The sequence below is a fragment of the Dryobates pubescens genome, chromosome 1, assembly GCF_014839835.1.
Source record: "Dryobates pubescens isolate bDryPub1 chromosome 1, bDryPub1.pri, whole genome shotgun sequence".
NCBI lineage: Eukaryota > Metazoa > Chordata > Aves > Piciformes > Picidae > Dryobates > Dryobates pubescens.
Window position 1 is genome coordinate 16,549,156 of NC_071612.1, and position 27,857 is coordinate 16,577,012.

At 37.7% G+C, this 27,857-nt stretch overlaps 1 protein-coding gene across 4 annotated transcripts; it reads left to right on the top strand.

The window, feature by feature from the left end:
• Positions 1 to 3,923: 3,923 nt before the first annotated feature.
• PDLIM3 (PDZ and LIM domain 3) lies at positions 3,924 to 27,747 on the top strand. Of its 4 annotated transcripts, none has more exons than XR_008462259.1 (8): positions 3,924 to 4,169; positions 9,817 to 9,968; positions 12,306 to 12,390; positions 18,175 to 18,362; positions 22,294 to 22,557; positions 24,618 to 24,717; positions 25,801 to 25,912; positions 26,826 to 26,941. XR_008462259.1 is itself a non-coding variant. In XM_054161844.1 (8 exons), exons 1-8 carry the CDS (start codon positions 4,077 to 4,079, stop codon positions 27,013 to 27,015), a joined length of 1,212 nt encoding a protein of 403 aa, XP_054017819.1. In that variant the 5' UTR covers positions 3,926 to 4,076; the 3' UTR covers positions 27,016 to 27,747. The 4 variants fall into 4 exon arrangements, 3 of the variants coding, with proteins under 3 accessions (XP_054017819.1, XP_009900515.1, XP_009900514.1); XM_054161844.1 differs by having other exon boundaries at positions 3,926 to 4,169; positions 24,618 to 24,745; positions 26,826 to 27,747; XM_009902212.2 differs by lacking the exon at positions 18,175 to 18,362 and adding an exon at positions 18,785 to 18,852 and having other exon boundaries at positions 3,927 to 4,169; positions 24,618 to 24,745; positions 26,826 to 27,747.
• The last annotated feature ends 110 nt before the right edge of the window (positions 27,748 to 27,857 follow it).

A 27,857-nucleotide genomic window follows, 5' to 3' on the forward strand; every position in this document is an offset into this window, starting at 1 on the left:
TCCTCTCATTGCCAGGTGCATGAGAAGAATACCAGAGCTGCTTGTCATACCAGCCAGAAAAAGGAAAGAGGATTTCTCCTTCACCAGGAAAAAATAATGGTAACTTCTAATTTATGAGACAACCACTAACCAAAAACTGGTATGAAAAGTTTGCCAGGATCCAAGTTGTTATCCATTACTTCTCCCTGCCTGTGCAATTAGGAAAAACTTCAAACTGTGCATACACAGTCCTATCTTACTGCTTTAGGAAATTGTTTCAAATTAAGATGATTTCCCATATACCCTTGCATTTTGAAATAGAAAACAGATTGTGCAGTAGGGAATACTTTGACCTTTCGCCTCTGGAGAGACAGTTTAAGTACATGATGTTCCACATTTGATTTTCAAGCTCCATTTGGTATCCCATGCTGTTGCTAATCTTCACAAACAGTGGCCTAGTACAACATAGTCTATTGTGACAGGCCGTAAGCTCCAAGTGGCTCTAAATGCATACTTTGAAGAGGTTTTCTTGCTTCTCTCTCCACCAGGGTTTTATCTAATTCTGCAGGCTGCAGCAGAGCACTCCAGGAGCTTACAGAAAGACGAATTCGTTTTGAACATTGGCTGTTTGCAACTTATTTTTCAACTCTTGGTCTGACAAATTGTCAGGAAAGCAATATTTCCTTCATCAAGACATACTGAGAGCAAAAATGGGAAAATGACGTCCAAAAATATTCTGATTTGAGTTAGGAAGCATGTTTTTCACTAATGCCAGAGGAAAGTGATGCCATGCCACAGGCACAGGAGTTTGATTGTCCGAAGTTAGTGAGGTGGAATGGTATGCAACAATGAATTTGTGCACCATGCTACTACTCTGATGCCTAACTGATGCCTGCTCCAGTTTAAAAAAAAAAAAAAAAAAAGACCAGTTGTACTTTCAGATTGCATTGTGCAGAAAGACAACGTTTAGCACCAAAATCAAAGGAAATCCTAATATAGAGATCAAGAGTCCGCCTCGAACAGGAGGCTACTTTATACATAAATTCATAGCTCAGCCATTTAATGCAGAGAATGTATATTTTCAGGTAAGTTGTAACACCAATGATCTTATAGTACAACAAAATCACAGAATTTCAGGGGCTGCAAAGGACCTCAAAAGATCATGTAGCCCAACCCCCCTGCCAGAGCAGGATCACCTACACCAGATTACACAGGAAGGCATCCAGGCGAGTTTTGAGTATCTCCAGAGAGGGAGACTCCACAATCACCTTGGGGAGCCTGTTCCAGTGCTCAGTCACCCTCACAGTGAAAAAAAATTTCCTCATCTATTAAAGCAAATTGTTTTCTTATATAGAAGCTTCAGTTGCACAAGAAGTGGGGGGAACACCAAAAAAAACAAAAACAAACAAACAAAAAACCCCTTAAAATATCACATTGCTACATATTTACAGAAGTCCACTTTCACAGCCAGAACTAACACAGCATAGACCTAAAGCTCAACCAGCAATACATAAATAAAAGAAGATCTAGCAATCACTGTCTGGAACAACAGCACCTTGGAGAGCAAGTAAACCAGAGGGTGAAAAAAAAACAAACCAAACCACAAAATCCTTGATTTAGAGCTCAGTCTCATAGAAGCATGACTTCCACTGAAATCAACAGCAGTCACCCCTGCCTAGAAAAAGGCTAAGCCTGCCTTTTCAATTAAAAATAAAATGCAAATTTTACATAACAGTGTTCTTTAAATGAGTACAGCTAATATCACAGTATAACTAACTCGAGGATCATCGAGTCCAACCTGTCTCCACAGACCTCAAATATGCCATGTATTCTCAGCTACAAATCAAAAGGCATTACAGTATTCAATAGGGGGGGGAAATGGTAAAAAGGGTACCAAACATAGGAGTGTTTTCACTAAAAAAGACACACAAAAAAAAAAAAAGAGAGAAAGAGAAGAGAAAAGGTAAGCAACTGAAGTACTACTTAGTGATAAATTCTGATCTTACACAATGTAATCCATCAGGATGAACCACATGGCATGTCAATACATTGAAGGCACTATCAGAGTATATACATGACTCACAAGCAATAAGGAGATAATTTATTTTTTCTTAGCCTCAAAACATACAGAACATTTGAGCTATCAAGGTTGAGATACCCCTGATCTAAACACCTGCCTTGCATTGTTTCTTTGTATGTGCCCATCCTTCCTTCACATCCTTAATGTAAGCTGTGCCCTCACAAGTTTGTGACAACTATCACACTGCAAGCTCACTGTCATACAGATACATTGGTTTACTTTGACTTACTGCTCTATTTTACTTCAGAGTGTGAAATACAGAATCTTAAAGATTCTCTGAACAAGAACACAAACACAAGAGCCTCTGATGAACACTATTAACAAGCCCAAACCACCCAAACCCACACAAACTACCCTAAAAAAATCCCAGCCAACCACCACCACAATGCACAATATCTTCCTGAGAACTGTTAAGTATACAGACATTAACCACACATAAGAAATCAATTATTGAAAATAAACGATGGAAGTCAACTTTCTATTGAAAACTAAAGATAAATAAATTTTACATAACAGAAATTAGTTGAATGGTACAAAACTGCATTTTATTCTTCCATCTCACTGCTTTGTCTTGTCCATCAGAGAGACTTCTAAGCATGCTACAGCCAATAAGGAAGAAAAGTGCACAGAGTAAATAACATAGGACAAATCCTCTTTTGGGAAGAAAGGAGGGAAAAAACAAAACAAAATTAAACAAAACACTAAAACAGCCTCAAACCCCACCTCTCCCCTCCCCCCCCCCCCAAAAGGCACACATAACTCTGCCATCATAACCACAAAACACGCAAAAACACCAACTAGAAACTTTCCTCAAAGGTAGAAAAATTATATGTACTGTTATTACACTAAAATATATATATCCTAATCAGTTTTTATTCTTTCCAAGCTCTCACTGACTTGCTGTTGACTCATGTAAGGGGTTGAGAAAAAAATGAAAATATAAAATAAAATAATTAAAACCAAAAACACTCAAAGAAACAAATAAAGAAAACCAATAACCCCCATCACAGTGCCAGATGAGAGCTGTAGATACTGTCCTAGAATAGGCTAAACATTAGCAGAGTTGCTTAAAGAACATTACCATACACATACCGGTTTTGTTAATATCATGTACAAAGACAGACCTGTAACACCATGGTAAGAAAGCAAGTGAACATCTACACTACTAAAAAACTCTGTGTCCTTTTTAACAAAATACAAAGGACACAGAAGTCAGAATAAAGCTGGTGCAAGAAAACCAAAAGGAATGCAATGTATTTATTCAGTAACATGAACAACCAAAAGAAGGCATCTACAACTACCTTTAAAAGAGCTAAGACTGCCACAAAGAGAATAGACATCATCAACTAATATTGGATTTCTCCTCCTCAGTATGAGAAAAATGCATGACATCAGTTCAGATTTTTCAAGCCATTAGAGTTGGTGCATGCCACGGTCTCAAGTGACTGTAGCTAAAGGGCTAGAAGGACTTTTTAGTGCAATGAACTAATACATTACAAGCAAGACAAGATGTAAAATAAGAGCTTGAGAGGGAAATCTCCTTATCAATATTTCTGTTTGCATGAAATAGGGTCAGGTACAGTCAGTGCACTGCACTGCAGAGTTGAAACTGACACCAGCAATGTAATCAGCATGATATAAACTGAGCAACAAGGCTGCTTTAAGAAACCAGGATTCTGCATCCTGAATCCTACTGATTGCAGGCTGAGGGTACAGTGAAGCAGCAAATAATGCTGAGGTATTTGTTGTAAACTTTCCAGCATTCAGGCTTTATTTGTCAGAGTTTGATACTCCCCTCTGTGGGTGGAGAAGCTGAGGGACTGGCTGACGTCACCCAAAGAGCAGAGATAAAGTGCAGTGCCCGCAGCTGTGGGATGAGTAAAACTTTCTAAGAGGTATATAAGGACGGCTGCCCTGTCTGGCAGGTGCTCTACTGGCAGCACCCTTCCTCCTGCAGCTCAGCAGCTCACACAGACCTAAGGAAAAAGGAACAGTAACCAAGAGAAGTAATTCCACAATGCCACAAAATGTCGTACTCCAAGGACCGGCACCCTGGGGATTCAGGCTCTCAGGAGGAATAGATTTTAACCAACCCTTAATCGTAACCAGGGTATGTACCCTTTCAATTTCCTTTCTGCCTATTGTATTTATCAGCAGTTGGTGGGTTTTGCCCATTGTTTTTCTGGAGTTCAGAGATAGGGATGAAGGTGCGAGTAGATTAGCAAGCAGCTGCTAGTTCTAATGACAGCCATCTGAAGTTTATACAAGTTTTGTACGACGTGTTTCTGGGACTGTTTTATTGGCCTAGGAGACTTCAAATGCATTGGCACTTGTGCCTTGCATCAGGAAAATGCTGGTATGATTTCCCCAGACATATAGATTTAAAAAAAAAAAAAAAAAAAAAGAAAAAAAGAAAAAAAAAGTTTTGAGGCTACTAAAGACCACTGTTATCATTTTCATGTCTAGCCTGTGATCACTGGGAGAGAAGACTGCTTGGCAGCAGCTCACGTCTAGAAGTTTGTGCTTTGCAAACTCCTTGCCAGTTTTACAAGATTAATCTCTCATTTAATTAAATCAAGCTCCAATTATTGGCAGAAAAGGCAACAGCACCTGGTTTGACATATGTAAGCGTTTAACATTGATGACTGGTAATTGGCAAACTATTACCAAGTTATCTAGTCCTGAACATGAAAGAGAGAGTTCTTCAGGGGTCTCTGCCATATTTAGAAACAAACAATTTACCTCACTCCCCTAATAAAGGGCAAGAATCCATATATTGCATATATTTTTGAGCTACTAATTGCAATTTATTTAAGAAACCACACTTGATGAAGGGAGCATATAAAACACTGTCAGCTGTCCTGCATCTACAGACATGGATCTGCTCAGAAGACAGGATATGCATTTTGATGGTGTATATATTTTGAAAAGTGTGTATCATCTCCTTATATTTTTGCTGCTTTTCAGAACCTCAGACACACCAACTGTGTGTTCCACTGGTGGGGGGCGTTTTGCATGTTCCCCCTCCCCCCCCCCTTTTTTTTTTTCCTTTTTGAAAGCCCTGCACTATGACTTAATATATACACTATGCCTGGTATTAAGTAAACATCGAGAGCCATGAAGAATAGATCCCACTGGTGATGCCTTGTGGCAAATATGCTTCTAAACATAAGACTTTAGAACAGTCTGTAGGACGTTTAAGGACCAACATTACACATATTATACTAGCAAAACCTAACTTCATTTAATCACATATTCCAAATTTACATAAGCATAAAATATTTCACTCATTTTAAGCAGAAGTAAACCAAAATGCTATTATTTGACTATATGTAGCTTCATAACAAACACTCATAGGACATAGCAAAGCCTTTGGAGAAACAAAAGACAAAATCATTGAAGGAAAAAAAGAATAAGAAGGAAAAAAAAAAAAAACCTCTGTATGTTTCTGGGCCTTCATTGCCTTTTATGGGCCTCCAAAAGAAAAATAGTTTCCATTATCTCTAATGAAAAATATTTTAGCAGTGTCTGGTTTGTGTTTTCTTTGTGTTTAGATTAAGTGCAATGAAGTTTAAAACTGCAGTAACAAAGGGTGTTACTATAAATGCAACTTTCTAAAGTTTCTGATTCGCAATTGACTCATACCTACCAAATGCCTCACAAGACCTAAGCCTTTGAATTCCAGCACATTATAGAAATGCTTGAAAAATCATACTTCAAGTAGAACTATGAAATAAAATACATATAGGGGGAAATGGCATGTTTACATTTACTTTCCTGCAGTTCAAGAATATTAATAGTAGATTGCTTTGAAATTTATAATTTTGTTGCCCCAGCATACATTTAAGAGTATCCTAAGTGAGTATACAAGCAGTACCCCTTAAGAATTAGTGAATATTTCACAAGATCTGTATGCCTTTCTTTAGGAGGCCTAGATGTTCCTGTCATAAAAGCTACCAACACCTTTGGATTAAGTGTCCTGATCAAAAACAAACAAACAAACAAAAACCCCACCACCAATAAAGATGTGTTTTAAAACACCTTTAAACACCTTTTGAATAAAATAAACAGAGAGGTATTAAGGTTGGTTAGCTATAGTCCTTTTTCAGCAAGAGAAAGCTTTTACCAGGACTTGTCAAGAGAGACAGACAACATGAGATCATCATTCACCTGTCTAAAGAATAGATGTCACCTCAAACTCATCTGCAGTTTGTTTTGACTGTTTCAAGCAAATGCAAAACCCGAAAAACCACAGTTTGTGGTCACTGAGGGATTAGGAAGAACAGGAGGAGACTAAAAATAGACATATTCACAGTCTGTTAGGGTCAGAAACAACAAGTCAACTAGAAATAATGAGAACATTTGTTGCAATCCTTGGAACTTTACTTAGATGCAAAAAAATTGCATCAATGAGACATTTAAGTTTATTCTGTCGAGGAGATAACATCTTGGGTTAAGCGCTTAGAGGAATACAATCCTACAAATTAACTTATATTGAATAAAGCATTCAAGGAACAACTGAAGCTTTTAGAGGTTGGAAGGAATGGTGAAATATCAACTCTAGACTTAAGTTCTATTTTATTATAAACCTTTAGACTAACTCAGTATTGTATTTAGCCACTCTGATCTGCAGACATTCATAACTCTCTTCAGAAGGGCCAGTGACCATGAGATAACTGAAAACACAGAACCTGAAATATCTATGAAGGTGTGCTGAGATGAGCTTCAATAGTCTTAATCACAGATGCAGAGAGGTTTTCTTCAAAGTTTCATAGAAGACATCGCTCCTTATGTGGTTAAGCAGCTATCTAGTCTCTAACAAAATCTGAATGCTCAAAATATATCCTTGCATTTATCCAAATCTGAGATACCTAGGATACTGAAGTCATACAGACACATCCTGAAGAGCAAGGCAAAAACTACCCCAAAGCACCAGTAACATCTACATCATGAAGCCAGGGTGAGCAAGCACTGAATAGAATTTGGTGTCATAATACAATTCTAAGTGTTCACAATACAAAATCTGTCACTCATAGGCTCCTTAAGAATTATTATCACTTACATTATTGAGGAACCCAGAATATCAATATTATACCAATGCCATGGTATAATGCACAACCTGTTTCTTTTCTGTAAAATGTAGGCTGCAGTACTTTTGACTTCCCACTTCCTATAAGCAACAGTCAAGATTTCACCCTCTGCAATATTGAGATGAAAGAAGAGCTGGCACCTGGCCATATTCCTCCTACCCCATCCAAGCAGCAGATCTCCAACTCTTTCCATCAAACCCAGAAAGAGCAGATGAAGAAAAAGCTTATATGAGGACAGGCAGTTCTGCACCCCAAAAGGCCTTGGCAAATAGAGCTCAGCACCCCATCAAGGTGTTAAGGCCCAGCAGAGACATCCCAGTAGCCTGGAAATAATCATTTCAGCAAAGGAATAGACATACAGACTGCTGATGCTTTCCCTCCTTGCTCCCACCAAATGATGGTAACTCCACTCGATCATACAGCGGTACTGCTGCAGCTGGTGACATTATGCTAAGAAAATCTAAGCCAATTGTGCATTATTTCCAGTAACATGGAGTGGGTTAGATCCTACTAGCAGCACAGCTGCAAAGGAACATACCATGCTAGACAGATACACTACTTTATAAGGCAGGATCATCTCAGTGCTTTGCTGCAGTATGCCACAGATTTGCAGTGGCATGTAAAACACAATCCACCAAGTAACCTATATAAGGGTTATTCAAGCAGGCTGGTTTTGCCCATCTTGGGTATTAGTGCAACAACAGTCACACTCAAACACTAGGAATTCTGCTGCAGTTTATTACACACGTGTCCACAATATGCTAAATGATGTCAGGAGCCATTCCAGGTTAAAGGCAGAAGCACGGTCATAGTTCTACCTCTGTCTTATCACAATCACGTAAGTGGTCTCAGTGTAGTTCATTTACATTTACAGATGTTGAAGTTTGAGAAATGGACAGATTTTGGAGACTTCTGACTTAGAATTTGTAAGCCATTTCCTTAATTCATACTCAAACCTTAACACTTTGCTAAACACACAGTACATGAGTCCATTATTTATTTTTTTTGGAGGGGGAGAGGGTAAAAGCCTCCAGCTGGCCGCTTGGAAAGCTTGCCTGACTTGAAAAGGGCACATGCATTGCAGTTTGCCATGGAGAAATTAAAAAGAAAACAAACAAAACCCCAAAACAAACAAGCAAAAAATTAAAACCAACACAACACCCAAGTTCACCTGCTGGAGTGTAGGAAAAGCCCACAAACCAGACTTTAAAGTTCTTTGAGCACTCAGATTGACCTAACAGAGATAGGCAGCTGGAAAGAGGAGAGAATGCTTGGCTGATTATTTTTCTTGTATCTGTTGCACTGTATTATAATAGCAAATAATATTCCTAGTTGGCTTTTATGCTGACAGTACTGTCACCTTCAGAAGCAATGAGTCTGCCAGCTTTACCATCCCTAGGATTCAGAACATACTGGAGGGAAGCATCAGAACTGAAGAACCTCTCCTAGCATGTTTTTCAGTCTTCTGTAATACCCAATTACCTTTAATAGTTAAGATAGTACTTGTCTTGGCAGTAGCAGAACCCATAGTGCAAAAATTTCAATATCAAAGACCTGTTTAAATAGTGTGAGAAGTCACCTGTTTGCAAATAAAGGCCTGTAATTTCTAGAACAAACTCAGTAGCATCTAAGGTAACAGCCTCTCTACAAGAGTTATTTTTAAACAGAATTATAGAATAGAATAAACCAGGTTGGAAAGGACCTTTGAGATCATCAAGTCCAACCTATCATCCAACACTATCTAATCAACTAAACAATGGCACCAAGTGCCCCATCCAGTCTCTTCCTAAACACCTCCAGTGATGGTGACTCTACCACCTCCCTGGGCAGCCCATTCCAATTATGTTACATTTCAATTATTTTAACCATGATGTGGAAGGTTATCAACAAGACTTAAATAAATAAATTAGCAAGCAAGCATAGAAGGATAAGCTTAGGGTTATTACTATGAATGTAACTGGTGGTGGTACATTTCTGAGAGGCATGAACTCCACCACAATGACTACCTTGAAGGATTAGGGTCACTGTTAATCAAATTCAACGAGACTTAAAGCTAAACACTGCAAGGAGTTAAGAATCTGAATTATAAATTAATAGAGATAAATATGTCAGTATTATTAGCATATTTCTGATTACTTGGCAATATAACATGAGGCCAGACTAACAGAAAACACACTAACTGCTGTATTTGTCCTTAAACTTTTCAAGGCCACAAGCGGCTTTCTATGTTATCCAGTCAATGGCACATCATTCACATGACCATTAAGTAGCACAATTTCTTAACAGTTCTATTTTTCTGCTATTGCCTGGAGCTGTCAGGGGAAAACGTTTACTGCTCTTTTCAAGCAATTTAGACAATGAGAGCTGAGATGGAAAATTCAAAGACAAGTTACAGTAACTACAGAAGTGTGAAGATAATTTTCATCTAGTTTGAAGCTATGATGAATAAAGAATTTCTATATGGTGATCTGACAACAGAACTACAAAGGGTCTGGCAGGGTCAAGAGCTCTCTTCCTTTGTAAGCAATCATACAGTTGTTTATAGACCCACTCCCTCCCCCTCCAAACCAACAGGATACAGGGAAGCTTATTTTCTCTATCAGTTTTCAAGTATACATGGTGCTTAAGCAGATTTTTTTTATTTATGATTGGTTGTTTTTTTTTCAGATTACACCTGGAAGCAAGGCTTCAGCTGCCAACTTATGCCCTGGTGATGTTATTGTAGCTATTGATGGTCTAGGCACTGAGAACATGACACACAATGAAGCCCAGGAGAGAATTAAAGCAGCTGCACATCAGCTTTGTTTGAAAATAGAGAGGTATGTGTACAGAGAATCACAGAATGGTTTGGGTTGGAAGGGACCTTGAAAGGTCATCTAGTCCAATCCCCTTGCAGTGAGCAGGTACATCCTTCACTAGAGCAAGTTTCTCAGAGCCTTGTTGAGCCTCACTTTGAATTATCTGCAGGAATGGGGCCTCAACTACTTCCCCAGGCAACCTCTTCCAGTATTTCACCACCTTCATATTAAAAAACTTGTTCCTAACATCCAATCTAAATCTACTCCTGTCTAATTTGAAACCATTGTCCCTTGTCCTATCACTAGAGGCCTTTGTAAACAGTCTCTCTCCAGTCTTCTTGTAGGGCCCCTTCAGGTACTGGAAGGATGCTATCAGGTCTCCCTGGAGCTTTCTCTTCTCCAGGCTGCACAACCCCAGCACCCTCAGCCTGTCCTCGTAGGGGAGGTGTTCCAGTCCCCCATTCTTTTTCATAGCCCTCCTCTAGACCCACTCATGTCTGCTTACTTCTGAAAGAGGGTACTACCCAACTGACTCCACAGTACAACTATTACATAGTGTAGTTATTTTCAATAATTTTAAGACTTTCACAAAACCTTTAAAATTATGAGCACACAAACCTGCCTCATCAACTCCAGCTCAGGAAACATTCCTCAGAACATCCCTTCAGGAACACAAAAATAGTTTCCCTCAGGCTACTCACCACATTTATTGAGCTGTGAACTGTACCTGCTGCCTCTGCCTACATTTGCTGTCAATAAACACATGTTTTTTTATTATTCCTCCAAAATAGAGAACTCTCAGCTAGCTGTCACTTTTTCTAACAATTCCTCAACTACAAGTGCTTATCCTTGCCTCCTGCTCCCAGTAACGAAGCTGCTAGTATAACCTCCTACTTAAGAAAAGCTACACTACATCACACTTTCATACCAGGTGTGATGGGTTATGCCCATCCTGAAAACAGAGGGGGAGGGCTTGTGAGTGCTTTTCCCTCCCTGCAGGGCATTCTCCCCTTGGGAAACGGAGTCTGTTCCACTCCCCCTCCCTGCCCAGCTAGGGTACAAGAGGGAGGACACTACAGCCATTAGCTCTCTTTTTGGCTCCTGCCTTTCCTGAATGAGAGTTACTGCAGCTGCCTTCCTGCTCCTCTGCCACATGGTCAGGCCTGATCCTTCTCCCTGCTGCCTCTGTGCCTCTTCAGAGACTGGTTTTGTACTCCTTCCCTCCCCCCCGGCCCCAATCCATTCTTGTTCTTTGCCCCTGTGAGCCTTACCTGTTATTGTTACATATTGTTTAAAGAAACCTCTACCTCTCTACTTCCAAGCCAACTCCAAATTATTTCTTGGTGGATTTGCTCCCTCCCTTTCTTTTTTTCCTCTCTGTTGGGAGGGAGAAGGGGGGAGTGGGGGAGGGATTCTCAGCCTTGCCCCCATCTGAGCTCTTAAGTCCCAGTTAAGGCTCAAACCACTACACAAGGTTACAAAGGACGGGGTTTAAACCCAACCTTTTTGATCACAAGCTATTAAACCAAATTCTCAGAGCAATTTTAAAAACAAAACAAAACTAAAAGCCCCTCTCTTACCTAAGCTGCAGTCCAGAAACTTTTTGATTCATTTCTCTCCGCTAAAGCCAGCATGAGAAACAGCCTGTGTCTTTGCATCTCCTGAGTTTGCTCAGTCTTTAATCAGAGCTACCTAGCACATTCTTTCAGCTGTCTCCAAGAACCAGATAGCTCTGGCTGCCCTTAAGGAGGCACAGCCCTTTATTGCAGCTGATCCACATGCAGAAGGTGTAGGGTTTTTTGAAAGGAGCATTGTCTAGAGTGCACACACCTAAAGCACACACTGCGGTTAAAAACTCCTACACTTAATTCTAGGTTGATAGATACCATTTTAATTAACTCTAGGTTGATAGAACACCGTCATTGGAGGTGTTCAGGAGGAGACTTGATGGGGTGCTTGGTGCCATGGTTTAGTTGATTAGGTGGGTTGGATTGGTTGATAGGTTGGACGCGATGATCTTGAAGGTCTCTTCCAACCTGGTCTATTCTATTCTATTCATTTAGCACCTCTCACAGGGTGACATTTTCAAAGTATAAGTGCAATTGTTCCTATGAAATATGTGCATATTTCTGTAACAGTACTAGATTACAACATAACATTATTCTACATCTAATTTTAATACAATGGGATATTATTTACATCTAGTACATATTCTACTTGTTGGGAGTATTTTTCTGTCAAAATATTAAGAAGGCATATAACAAACTGCAAATTTCCTAGCTGCATTATATTTTACAAGGACATATAGGGCTCTATAGGAATTCATGGTTTTTAAGTTCTGCCTTCCTTTCTTTCTAGGGCAGGGACTAAATTGTGGTCCCCACAAGTTTCAGAAGATGGGAAAGCACATCCCTTCAAGATAAATTTAGAAGCTGAACCACAGGTATGAATTGTTAAAAGTTACCTAACCATTTTCATTCACCTTTTGGTACTCTAAAGACTCTTGTTGTCACTAAAATTCTTTGAACAGGACTTCATCCATTATCTGCCAGTTTAAGCTAATATAAGCCATCACTATTATATTTATGAATACCATTTTATCTGTGTGGGTTTGATTTTCTAAACTGAAACAAAAACATCAGAAATTTACAAGATAGTGTCATTTTTTTTCTTTAAAACTGTATATATCACCATATTTCTATGTAAACAAAAACCCAAATCCTCTTATTCTGACATAGTTTAAGCTACTTTAACTCTTTTAGATATTCTTCATCTCCTTCATGATAGGGAAGTTCTTCAACAAGGAATAAATATCAAGTACCAAAGCAATTCACTCCACATTACAAAAATCATTTTGATCTAACAGTCAGCTAAAAAAGAGAGAGCCATATATAATGAGTCTCTCTATTTCCATACATTTTCACTCTACACAGCAGAACCAAAAGACAAATTTACACTAAACCCATCTACTGATCAATAAGTAAATCATTCATCACTTCTGACCAGCAGTCTTAATCCTTGTATACTACCAAAGCAAATCCAAACATTTGGAATCCTCCTCTCTTCAAACTCACTCCCAGTCCCTTGTGCAAAGCTATGAGCCACAGTCTCCATATTGTTTATGAACTAGAAACTGTCTGCAACTAGTGCTTTATTCCTTGGTCATTACACTTTAACCTACACAAATATTGGTTGTTCTCTCAAGTTGGGTGAAGGATGAGCATTCTGCTGATCCTGGAAAGCCAGGATCAAAGCAAGTATGTCAAAGTATTTGTTCTGTGCTAGAAAAAAAACGCAAGTGCAGATTCCATCTCAGTAAATCCTATGCAATAAATACTTCCACCAAATCTGTTTTCACTGAGACACTCCCAAACATGAAGATGGCATTCCAGTGTTCCAGTTCTATTCTTTCCAATCTAAAAACTTGCTCTAAATGACACAGCAAACTTCACAGGAAACACGGTATCTTCTTGAGCAGTAGGAGACAGAATAGGGGAAAAAACTATTCTTGATGCATATTTTTGTGGAATACCTAGCATACCCATAGAATAAATAGCCACGGAACAAATTCACTAAAAAAGGTATAAAGAAAACTATGTAGGACAGGAGAGTGATCCTGAAGCATGGAAGCTGCACTCCTAAAAGGTCAGTTGCTTAAAAATATATCACAAGTTTTCACTAAGTGCTACTCAGCAGACTACTGAAAAGCAACCAGAAGAATTGTTTTTCCTAGATTAAATAGCCAGCCTCTTCATTTTGGTAAAACTTTCTCCTCCCTTCACAGGAAAATCAGGAGTACTGAGGATATTTAATAAATTCTAGGCCTCAGAAAATCAGCCATGCCTGTAAAGGAATATGTCAAACCATTCTAAGTACGATTTACATTTTAGAATAAATCCTTCTATCCAAGAACACCCATCATTCTGATCCCTCTATGGGAAAAATAAAATAGCCTATTTTTCTGCAGTTGCTGAAATTTTAACTTTTACTGCATGGTCACAACACAAAACAGTCAGCAACGTGTATACAACTACAGTACAACACCAAAGTTTCTTTCATCTCAGATGACAAATTACAGCACAACTATAAACTCTGCTGTCATATTACGAGTTTGCTGAAGTCCAGTAATAAAGGAATTGAAGCTCACATGAATTGAGAAAAGCCAAAGGCAGCTTCATTTCAAATGTAAAACCTTTTATCCAAAAGTACTGGACACACTGAGTGGTGTGCAGAAATGGAAAAACACTGAGTTCCATAAAAAGCTTTTCCTTCGTTTATATAATTATCCAAATTTCTCAAAAGGTCATAGATGTTATAAATGTAGTCAACTCTTCACTCTTGCCAGATACACATTTTAAAGTTCACTAAAAGTTTCATGAAGGGGAGTCAACAATTTAAAATACATTATAAGCCAACTAAACAGCAATAATTAATGAAGACTTACACAGTCTTCTTGATAAGTATCTATTTTCCATTTGCAAGTTAATGAAAGATGGTAACAAATTAAAATAAAACATTCCTTTAAATTGTTCAGCTATTTGGCCAAAGAACACTTACTCAGCTTCAGTAAATGAAAACTATTCCACATATGCTTGGAAATGGTTATGTGAAAACTGATAATCAACTAAATTCTGTGCCAACTTGCAGCCCTGGAACAAGGAAAATTTACACAACAGCAAACTTTCACATTGGGTTGAGCATTCCCAAAAAGTCATTTGAGGGCTGATCTAGGCAGCCGTAGAATCACAGAATCATTCAGGCTGGAAAAGACCTTTAAGGTCAAGTCCAATCCCAAAAAAGCTCACACTATCTTTTCCTCTGGGAGGAGGCAACAATTCTAATAAATACCTTACAGTAATAAAAGGCTGAGAGCCACTCTTGAAAGCTACCCATTCCCATATGAAAATCAGCCACCTAATTTCATTCATCTGGAGCAAATCATGATGGATAAATAACAGGAAATAAAAGATTACTTAATGTATTACTAATACCATTACATCATACCCTGCATAAAAACACTTTAGAACATAAGGATCTCAAAGAAGATAATTAGGAAGGGGAAATAAAACAATCTAAATGGCAAACTGCATCTTATAAAATTATTTTAAAATAATTTCTGCTGTGTGGTCAACGTAAAACAATTCTATGACCTGTAGATATTTTTATCAGTTCAAATCCTTTTAACCTTATTTAAAATTACTTTGTTTCTGTTACCACATTTTTTGAACCGTTTTTATTTGAGCTTTTCTTTTTCCTTCTGTATTTACCTTTGATTATTTTGTTCTCTGCGACAAAGGCTTTGGCCATGACAGATATTATGCATTCCCAGGAGGTACAAATATATTAGATAATTCTAAAAATATATAAAAATCCCCAACCCACTAGTCTAAAAAGTAAGTCTAAAAATCTGTTGCCACTTGTAATCAAATTTTTAAACAATTTGATTGTGCTAGTCTGGTTTCAAGGACCTAAACACTCTTCCATAAGAGCCCTCTGAGGTAAACAAGCAGTTTGGTCACATGGTAACCCCAAAATGTAAACATCTCTGTACTGTCCTAGCAATTATGCCCAAGGAACGCCATCATATGGTCCATGCTGCATGCATCCAACGCACTTCGGGGGCTACATTCATTCTAATCCCGATACCTGTACCAATGCAAAATGTAGTTAACTCCACAAAGGGGACATCAGTAGGTGGGGAAAAAAAAAGAAATTAAATACCACAATTCTCAAATATTCCTGATTAGGCATTTCAACAGCCTCCAGTTCTCATTTAGCTTTTGAACTAAAGGAGGACTTTTCACAGATTTAATGAGATCAAAGAAACACAAGAGCTGGACTATTTTTGCTGCTGTATGGTCTGTCACTGACATTTTATGTGAATAGATGAGTTTAAAAGAAAATGGAATTTAAGTCTGACTAACTGCAAATACTTGTTTCACCACTGTTATATTGCAAACTTGCTCTTATGGTGCCATGTGTCTCCTGTACTGTTGTCAACAAGAAATAATTGGTTTTTAAAAGCAGGTGAAATTGCAATGCTCACCGTTAGTTTTGCTCATGTTGTACCATATGTGGATTAAAATCAATTTTAAGTACTTTGACATTAATATCTGTCATTAAGTGCACATTATCACTAGCAAAGTATTTCCCTTTACTAATACATTTTGTTAACTGCAACCCAGTTCTGTCATACAGAAGTAAGGAACTGCAAGTAAAATCTTTGTGCTCATTCATGGGATTGCTGCTTTCAGTAGCCTCTTACAATGCAATGCTGCTAAATATTCTTCATTTAATAAAATTGCTTTTTCCTGTTTGCATTTTCTGGTTGCACATTCTATAAAGCCATGACTTTTCCCTAGGTTGGTTCCTGAATATATTTCTAAAACTGTTGGTTTAGATGTAAACAAAGGGTCGAATCACATCCAGGCTTTCCTAACTTTCATAAATTACTCCCCAAAACTTGGAACAGAGACTTACTACTGTCTGAAAAAGGAAATTATGCTCTGAGGAATGATTAAAAATCTACATATGTCAAAAATACATTCATGATTATCTAGTTTGCTCTTCTTATTTATTCTGTGGACTTGAGTATTCAAATATCTATTTTGGGTTTTGGTAATAAGTTGGGCATTTTGTCTAACTGAAATTTTTCTAGTATTCCTATAGGCTAAGGTAATCTAAAACAAACAAACAACAAACAAATCATTTCTGCAGAACAAGGAGACTGTACAGCTTGCAGGACATAAATTAAAACCACAACTGCCTCTAAAGAATTTTAAAGCTGAAGATGGTGAGTATGTTAACATTAAAAATAGGCCCCAGTACCTAAGAGACAAGCTTCAGCCATTTGAAATAATCCTCATTCTGCAGCGCAAAACCCAGACTGTCTCTAAAGGTCATATAACACAGTGAGACAGCAACATAAATACAGAAATGGTCTCTATTATTGTGGATGTGTTCCTAATACAGAAATCACACTCAAAAACAAAGTCAAATCGGAAGTGACAAAGATTTCTGTGAAGGTTTAAATATTAATGACCTGTGCCAGCTAAACCTAAACATTGCAAGATCAAAGTCTATAAAGAAAAGACCAACTCAAAAATGGAAACAAGGCTTGGTGGGAAAAAGTGTTTTTTTATTCCATATGGATGGAAGATCAAGTGCTCTTATGGCACAGGTCTCCAAAGAGGGCTGTAAGAGATCAGGGCAAGACAATGGACTACAAGCAACAAACATTCTTCAAGCACTACAACAGAAGGGAAAAAAATAATCATTTAGCACCTGATGTTATTTTTCCAAAGTCTGTACCTCTGTGGATTAAGAATGGACCTGAGCTTCCAGGGATTCAAAGGAGACTGTACTAAATGTGCATAGTAAAGACAAGTTAATTTTAGCACCGCCAAAAATCTTTATCATTCCTGGGCCAGCACTGCAGCAGAACATTTAAATTTTCAGGGGGGTCATCAGAGATTTTTCCAGATCTTATCTCTGTGGATTTCACAGCTGAAGGAAATTTTTTACAGGCCAACAATAAGCAAAACCACATGCTAGAAATAAACAAATGGCACAACATTTCCAATGTACTCATTTCTGGGTTTTGCTTATTTGTGATGCTTCCACATTATCTTTAGATTGTAGAGCATCACAATATTTGATGCACAGGTATGCTTTGAAGTATGGAATAAGTTCAGAAGCTTGTCCTCAATCTGATGTACATTCAAGACTATTTCTGTTAAAAGAAGTGTTAAAAAAAAAATATGTTTTCTAGGCCAGGCATTTACAACAAAATATTCATGCTTTTGCAAGTCCTTCCATCAGCATATGACAAAAATGCAGAGGCCAAAGATTAGCACTAAAGCAAAACAAATAATCTAACTACACATAAAAGGTTTCTAAACAATGATCATGAACAGTGCAAAATCTAGAGGACAATACAAGAAGTTACTATAATATTCATCCCTCCCATTCCATCTTAAAGTTGCACACTGTTTACAAACATGGAATCTCTCCTGTTTGCCCTGGGACAGCAAAATGGTCTCTGTGTATGTATTAAGTAGAACACAGAAAATTCATGGAATACTATAGTATGCTTGCACCAGCTGGAAAATAACAAAGTTGCAAAAGTAAAAAATGCAGAGATTAACAATACTGGTGTCAGTTTTACTCATTACTGGCTTTGGTGTGCATTGTAGCTTTGTGTATTTTGTCTGCCTATCATGTACAGGAATTCAAGCCTATTGGTACAGCTCACAACAGAAGGGCCCAGCCTTTTGTTGCAGCAGCAAATATTGATGACAAAAGACAGGTAGTGAGCTCCTCCTATAATTCTCCAATTGGGCTGTATTCATCTGGCAATATTCAAGATGCACTTCATGGACAACTGAGGGGTCTCATTCCTAACTCATCGCAAAAGTGAGTATTGGTACTTACTTATACCAGACCCTTTTTTGTGGTATAACTCTATCTGTTCTGTTTTCAGTTAAAAAGTCCAGCTCTTGCTGTTTTTTTCTGACAATCACCAAAAAAAATTTGTGATAAATGAAGCAATTTTTTTTCCAGCACAGAAAACTATCCTCTCAGCTCCAGAGTAGGAACACTGCAGACAGCCAAAATTTGCCCTTTATGTTGGGCTGTACAACTACCTACCATCCTCTCTGAGCTACACTTTGGTCTGAATGTTTCTGAACACTAAAGTGATTGTGTTTTCAGTACCAGGGTACAATCTAAACATGGTTACATCATGGTTACAATTCTGAAACTTTGCCAGCCGTTTTTAACTAGGAATAAACTTTTCTAGGACAAAGAAAGTTAATTTAACCCTCTTTTCTTTACAGGATATGAACTACTTTGAACACAAGCATAATATTCGGCCCAAACCTTTCATAGTCTCAGGCCGAAGCAGGTTATAAATTCTGAGTGCTGTGCTGGATTTGTATGCATGGTGTTGGGTTTTTGATGGATACTCACCACTCACATTAATTAAGCATACTGATGCATCTGAGATTTACTTACAGTAGTATACAGCCTAACACTGAAATTTAAATAAATAGATAGATGGTTGACTTGCAGACATCAGGCTTGAAATTCAGGTTTCTGTTTCCAACTGAATAGCAGATCCACAGTCCCACCTCAGTTACACTGACAAGAGTCCAAAGTAACTGTATTCATGACTCTGATCCAGTATACAGTGTGGCACCAATATTTTATACTTATAAATTAATGGCACTCTGAAATTCATCAGTCCAAATGCAAATACATGTGATTTTTCAACTTGCTAAACAGCACACAGGCCACTCAGAGGTTTCAAGTTTGCTTCTCAGCAGACCTCTAGGCAGAAATAAAGTAAAACTATCTCATGCCACAGACATCGGGAGGGACTGTTTAGAAGTTTAGACACAGGGCAAAGGGCAATGGTTTTAAACTGGAGCAGCATGCATTTAGGTTGGACATAAGGAGGAAGTTCTTTGAGAGTGATCAAATACTGGAACAGGTTGCCCAGGAATGTGGTTGAGGCCCCATCCCTGGAGACATTCAAGACCAGATTTGATGTGGCCCTGAGCAGCCTGATCTAGTTGAAGGTGTCCCTGCTGACTACAATGGAGTTGGACAAGATAACCTTCAAAGGTCCCTTCCAAACCAATGCAATCTGTGAATATGTAAAATGCAGAAAAGCTTATGTATTTACAGCTACCATTTTAGTGTAATATTCCTCTATCATAACTGGGGATGAAATGCCTCAGCTACCATTATTTACATTACCAAACACAGAAGGGGAAAAGCAATGCAAACTCAGTGGCAAAAACGCAAGGAAGCTCAAAAGTTCCTGAGCAATGCAATATATTGTGAACACACCAGCCTTTATCCTTACTGATAGTAGCACTTTTCACCAATGGCATTACATTCTTCAATTTAAAAATGCCTGCTTTTCAATTATATTAATGAAAGTCTGACAAACTAGACCAGAAAAACAAGATGATAATTGATTCCTGTGTACAAAGGACAAGCTCATATGGGTTATCAGTTTTGTGATTTGTGTCACATTTTTCAGACAGTGATAAAGAGAATGTAGAATATGGATAGAACCCCACCCTCCTTTGAATAAGACCTGTGCTGAACACCACTGCAGCAAACTGTCCATCTCTCCCTGCAGCCTGATGCTGATACAGAATGACAAAACAGTCCTTAGCAAACATTCATGGCCTCTAGCTGTAGGCAGCACCTGCATACTGTACTGACTTTTGGACCACTAAATATCATTTATAGGTATCTAATTGGATTTATGGAGATTCAAATGAGTGTATCAAGATGTTAATCTCCTAATTCAGAACCTCAATTACACAGTCTTTTCTGTGAAAATGTTGAAATAAGTGGCCATTGCAGATGGGCAAAAAAACATGCAAAAATTAACCTGACTGATGCAGTAGTTTCAAAACTTTGGGTGGGCAAGGTCTATCAGATGTTGTAGCACTGGAGAAGTCTGTGTTTACAAACTGCTTAATCTCTGACACAGGGTGCTACATCTACAAAACCCTGGTTGTCAAACTGCTTTTCTGCTACTTTTTCCATCATTTTTGCTTCTATATAGAGCAAAACCCAAACTGCCTCCTTGACTACAAATACCCCTTTAGGATAAACAGCTGAGGCTAAATAGGACTCTGACTAAAAGTAGGCTTGACTCAACTGTGGTTTTGAGCTGACAGAGTGGACATTAGCCACGATTTTGGACTCTCCTCTGGCAAAATGTATGGAAAATTAAAATTTTATTTTATTTTTACTGATTAATTTATTATGTTTTAACATTGGGTGCTTATATCAAGCATTGTGATTTTTCTATCCTTTTCCTATTGTTTTCCACTTACTAACCCTATCAACACTGACAAAACTTACTCAAATGCAGGACACAAAGGTGATCTTGATTCTTTTAAAAGAAAAAAACTGTAGACATATGCTGCTTTTGCATGAATTATTTGGCTGGCTCATGCTAGGCGATGATGCAGAAATGTACCTTTGCTTTAAGGCTTGCTACAGCTTATCTTTCTTTTCATATGTCTTTGATAGAAAGTATATATTTCCCATTATATTTTTGTGAAAGTGGTCCTACACAAATTCCCCTCTGAATTAAGTGTCTTGGCAGAGCACTGCACTACCAAACTGGGAAATTCTCCAAGGTTTACACAGAATCATTAACTTGGAAAGAACTAACCACAACCCTGACATGCAGGTTAGAAGTAAGAGATAGAGCATTTATCATCTCATAGCTCCAAATATCACACAAATGGTAACCAGTAGCTGTGAAAGGCCTGGGTTATGTGTTGTTGCACAGCAACAGCAAAGAAATATCCCATAACAAAGAATTCTCTGAGGTCCTATGGGGAAAAAAAATGAAGTGCTCAAAAATAGTGACATGAAAAAAATTTAGTAAAATAATGTGAACATTAAGCCAAATCCTTTTCCAGAGATGTTGAATTGGTGTGCAGTAACTCTACTTTCAGTAATGCCACGCAACATTAATTTGTTTATTTTTTAAAGTGCATCTTTTAAATTTTATATAAATTATATGTAAAATCAACCTCCAAAGCAATAAAATTACTTCTATGGATTACTTCTACCCATTGTTCTTGTGAAGGACCACTTTACATGCTACTGGAGACACTTGTAATTAAGAAATGCAAAAGTAAGTCTAGCTGGTGTAGTATTGTTTCTTCTTCGAAACAGTCAATAAATATTTTTTAAATTATTTATGAATTAATTAGAAAATAGTAATATCTTACTGTAGAATATAAGGAAATCTGGGAAATGTCACATTCATTATTTTACACTACTTTATAGCAGTCTGCTCGACTGTGGATTGAGATGATTGTGAAGTACATGGCTGGAACAATGTGCCTGCGATTCTAGTACTGCAGGTGTTTATTCTGCCACTGACATGGACAACTCACATCATCTGTGCGTGCAACGCTTCTGCAGATGTTAAGAATTACTTACCTAGAACAAAGAATTTTAGGAGGCTTAATTAATGCTATATAAAAAAAAAAATAAGGTGATGACTATGTTCCAAACTACTCAACCTACCAAAGAATTTTTGCTGTCTTTAAAGAAAATGCACGCCAGAATTTTAAGGACTGCTTTACAATTGGCATTGGTACTTTTTTTACAGGAAAATACTTTTCAGTGAGTGCACATACTTTTGCTTTTCTCTACCTTCTTTGTTTCTGCTTTTCTCTAGCTATTCTATTTATGCTTTCCAGCCCTGCTAACATCACTTTATTCCTGTACTTTTGTCTTTATTCTCTATAATCCGACATGCACTGCACACTCTTCTGTAATCTGGCTGTTAACACAGTGGATGCAGCACTCCTTCAGGGATTGACTGTGGCAGTGGACGCAGCACCCCCTCTTCAATTAGCACGGTTAGCTCTATCTGCCCCACCGAGCTGAAAGCAGTGTCTAAGATGGCCCCTAACATTCCCTTGGAAATGGAGCTTCCCGGTGTCAAGATTGTACATGCTCAGTTTAACACACCCATGCAGTTGTACTCAGATGACAATATCATGGAAACATTGCAAGGCCAAGTGTCTACAGCTCTGGGGGAAACACCCGTAATAAGGTAATTAGAGCAGTATCTTCCATGCTTATGAATACACACGCTTGCAAGACTGAAAGTTAGGAGCATTAATGATACCCCACTCTCTCTTTGAAAGTGGGCAAAAGGGTTAGAGAGATCCTAAGTCATTTGAAACCATTAATATATTAGTAATTGATGATTTTTAGCCCAAAGTATTAAAGGAGTCTTTCAGAATTTACAAATAAAGACTTCATAGGAAATAATCTTATATTTTTAGCTAATAAATAAAACCTGATCTGACTACCTGGACTATTATTTGACTGACCTCTCCAAATCAAGATTCTGATTTCCTCCAAAATTCAAACCTATTTATTATTGTTAGAATTATTTCATAACGATTTAATAATTTCCATGTATTAATAGCTAATAAATTATTAACTCTAACTTATTTCAACAGTCAACATTCAGGTTATGAAGTTACAAAAATCTTATAGATACTTATGCTGTTGTAGACATTTAACTCCCATTGAGGATAACTCAGTGTGACTTGCTTTTGTCCAACAAGAACCAGAACTGGCTTTTCAAGCCTACTGATTATAGAATTGCTTTGGTTGGAAATGACATTTAAGATCATTGAGTCAAACCATTATTTAACTCTACCAAGTCTGATGATAAACTATGTCCATTGGCATCACATCTAAGTCTCTTTCAAACTCCTGCAATCCATCTCTGACTTACAGATTTTACCCATTGCAATGACTAAAGGCCAGATAGGAACCTTATAGCTCTGGAAAACAATGATGATCATAAAAACAGAAATGTTAGAGCACTATTAATTTTTTTCAAGGGACAATTCATCATCCACATTGCTTCATCTCTCTTTAGTTTTGCATAACTTAAGTTTCGAATACACAATATGTAGGGCGTAAACTAAAGCCAATTACTAATATTTTAAATAAACAATAATCACTGGCACCAATAAGCCTTCTTTGGCACCTTGCAAAACTAGGTTGTTACTAACTCTATCTGATGAAAACTATAGTTCATTAAGTCTTTGCAGAGCAATGTAACTCTACTACATGAATACTGATCCTCAATCACAAAAACTAGTGAACAATAAAAGAAAAATTGACTTTTTTTCTTCCCTGAAATCATGGATTAAAGTCAGAGTAGTCAGATTTCACAAATGCCTGTGGCATTCCCAGTTTGAGAACTGACTATACATACATGTCTCTCTGGTTGTGAGGTTGGTTTTCACAATCTATGCATTTAGAAATGTTATCTCACATCTTTGTGCCTGTTTTTTTTCTGCCTTCCCTATATATTATGTATGATGACTTGTTTGATGCTTAGAAAAGAGGAGATATTCAAGAGTCTAATTAACCATTGGTAAGAACTGTAAAACCTAACTCCTCCTGTTCATTAAAAGCTTGGGACAAGAGAAGAAGGTGGTTAGTTTCTTCACCATCTTGAAGATGGCTCAGAAAAAAAAAAAATCTACTGACAGATGAAGATGCAAACAATTAACATAAGCAACAGGCCACTGTTTTTCCTGTGTCATTTGACAACTTAGATGCTACACTGGGAAACAAACCAACCCATACAAGCAAAATCCCAGTCTAATTCCTTGAGGAATCTGTTGCTTATTTCCAGTGGAAATTTACCTAAGGTTTAACAGACAGTAGGAGGACAGCTGTAACAGAAAATTTAAACTGGAGAAATGTGATTTTTTAACATCATTCTTGAGACCAGTTCATGGAAAAATTGAGCTTCTGGATACTTTAACCAAAGAGCACCCAGTAATATAGCAGCTGATTACAGGAATGCAACTGCTTTGAGGTTAAACACAGATACTGGCCTATTTCCAAATGATGTTAGAGCCATAATGGTGATGATGGAAATACTTTCATGAGTTTGTATATTTCCTTACTAACAGTTACACAGATTATTATTTTCTTTCAGCACATTTTAGAGTCTTTCAGTAGTTGTAGAAACTCATTGTCTTGACATTTGTTTCCTGAATCATTCTATGCCCTTTAGAGCAATTACTTCAAAGTTATCTTTGTTAAACTACTTTATCTCTTTTCTTCCCTATGGTACAGTGACCAATCTCCCAACTCATTGTCTCAGTCTGATGTGTACAAGATGCTGCATGCCAACCAGGAGGAACCCAGTCAACCTCGCCAGTCTGGCTCCTTTAAGGTGCTCCAGAATTTAGTCTCCGATGAAGGTGGTTAATAATGACATATTCTACCTGTTCAAAGCATTTTTAAATATATGTGGGAAGAGAGAATCTGAGAAGAAAATATAAGATCAGAGCTGTAAGAATCTCTGAAAGGCTAAGACATTCTGAATCTTACAGAGAGCACCCCAGCATCCTAACATTTTCGCCCCTTGCTTTTAAAGCCAGCAAGCTCCTGTGTGAATAAAATGAAGGTGTTAACCACACTTTGCAGAATCTCTTTGCAGATTTTAAGGTCATTAATGTATAAAGTTTACTTTAATTGAATGATAATAAGTTCTACATGAGAGAACTTTTGAAACAAGCTGTGGATATTTGTAACATAAAGAAATCCTCTCTTCCACACCCAGGAAAAGAGCAATTTAAACCAGGTCCTAAAATAAGTTCCACCCATTCCCTCTTTGTTCTAGTTAAAAATCAAAGAGGACAATATAACTTACAACCATATTGCCTTCAAATGAAGAGTTTTTGAATATACCAATAATAAAAGGTACAAGTTTGCTGTGTCTATGGCAACTAAATTTAACATAATTTTTATATCTCAATATTTAGAAGAGAAAGGATAAATACATCTGATTCTCTCTGTATGTATCACTGTGGGATTTTCCATAATATTTTCTGGCATTTTGCTCTAATTTTGTATTCATGTCACATTACTAATCTTTCTGGAATTGTTGCATGAGAAACTTGCTAACAATCGGACTTCACTATAGTATGTTGCTGTATTAAAGCCAAATCCTCCTCCCTCTTCTGCTATACTCAACACCTACTATCAGATTTGGAATTAGATGACATCTATAAGATAGAGAGGACAATCTATATTAACTACTTTTGTATTTGCTTTTTGGTTATATTCACACAGTAATTTTCCTGATTCCAAAGAGGTGGAATCTTCCCCACTAAACTTCTACAGAGAATCATTACTTGTCAATATAAGTGAAAGCCTGTAAACACACCCAGAACTGTATTCACAGGAGAAGTATTTAACTGTACCAAAAGTTTTTGTATTAGCCTGTACATAACAGCCTTGTTTTGGTTCTCAGATGGACGTCCTGCAGGTACCAGAAGTGTGAAAGCACCTGTAACAAAGATGCCTTCTGCCATGCCTGGTGTCCAGAAAGTGCCACTGTGTGACAAGTGTGGGAGTGGGATTCTGTAAGTTTTCTTTTTAGTTTGACAAATCTCTACTTCAAGCACATGTCCTCAAACACCACTGCAGACTACAGAATGCTTTACAAGTGGTGGTCTTGGTCTCCACCTGCACTAATGTAAAAATGCTTCTAGAGAATAGAGATACAAAAATACATTGTGCTAAATTCCAAACTATTAACCTATACCTTAGACACTTTTGATACAGATTATTTCCATTTTGACAATATACTGCCAAGGCTTTAATTAACATTTCCAGGGATTTTTTCAAGTCAATCACTAACAGATACTGACCGAAACCAGTAGTTACCTGTGCTGCATTGTCTCAGGCTGTGAATTCTCAAAAACATCCTTCTCCCGTATCAGTGGGAGTATCCAAAAAGCTCTCTTTTAAGATCCCTGGAAGTGTTTAAGACCAGGCTGGATGAGGCCTTCTGCAACCTGGTCTAGTGGGAGGTGTCCCTGCCCATGACAGAGGTGTTGGAGATAAGGTCCTATCCAACTCAAGCCAATCTATGATTCTATGACATCACTAACTTCCGCAAAGAACACAGAGGATGATGAGCTCAGAGAACACAGTCAATGAGGAAAAGAAATGTTCTTTTTTAAAACTCATTTTGTCACCCTTTTGATAGATTAGACTGCTCTTTCCCTGTTATAAGCAGACTAACACATTTCTTCAAACTCTAGTTTTCAAGTTAAGTACTGAACTACGCGATCAGCTCTGTGGCATTTTATATCACTTAGTCAAACTATCTTCCAACTGCAAATTGTTATAGTAATTGGCAAAACTACAAGACAAACAGCCTAAAAGCCTTCAGAGAAATACCTAACACTTGCTTTGTGTCATAGTGTAGCTCCTTCTTACTTTAAAATCATATGAACTAATTTCTTTTCTCTTTTCATTGTTTCCACATAGCGGAACAGTGGTGAAGGCACGCGACAAATACCGGCACCCAGAATGTTTTGTGTGCTCTGACTGTGATCTCAACCTGAAGCAAAAAGGCTACTTCTTTGTGGAGGGCCAGCTGTACTGTGAAGCTCACGCAAGAGCTCGCATGAGGCCACCAGAGGGATATGAAACGGTTACAGTTTATCCAAAGTGCTAGTCTTACAGTAACACACAAATATATGCATGCACACAAAAAGCCATTAACCGTTTAGGACTGCAGTACAAGTGTCAGGACTCCTGCTTGATTCCATAATAGCAGCTTTTTAACCTTTTCTTGTGGGATCCTGAAGGAGGTGGAAGTCCCTGTAAGCCAGCAGTAGCATACTATTCCAGTAAAATTCTGCTAAAACATTATCTGTAGAGTTGCCAGTATAACTTACCATAAACCATCTATAAACCAACATAAACCAAAATAGCTGTACTGGAATATAAAAAATAAAACAAGTGAAACAGCTGAGGTATAATTACTACAGCATACAGATAGGTGCTGTGATGAAGACACTATTTTTAACATAAACTAAGTATCTGTGCAAATACCAAAGTCAAAATGTTACAGGCTAGGCCCTAATGAACTCAGAAACCTGGCAGATCATTATAAAAGCCGCTATTTAACATGGATAGCACAAAACAAGTTGTTCACATCTGCTTCCACCATCTACTATACAACTGCCATTCATGTGTGCCAAAAATAGATATGCTTACTTCACTTCAAATTTGGGGTTGTATTGACTTCATATGCTGATGCAGCAACTGTGACAAAGAATAAATGTTAAGTCACAATAAAATGGCTGATTAGTAAGAAGCAAAGCAGAAGTTCTACATTGTTTTAATGATTTGCAATGAAATCACTGTTCAAATCACTTAGCAGAAAATTGTTCTGAAGCATGCACACACGTTTTTTTGGGGGGTGTGAAATAACAAACACCACAAATTGAGAACGAAAGTAAATTTAAAAACGTTTCTGCAGAAAAGGGTATTGGTTTTTTGCATCTCCATCTT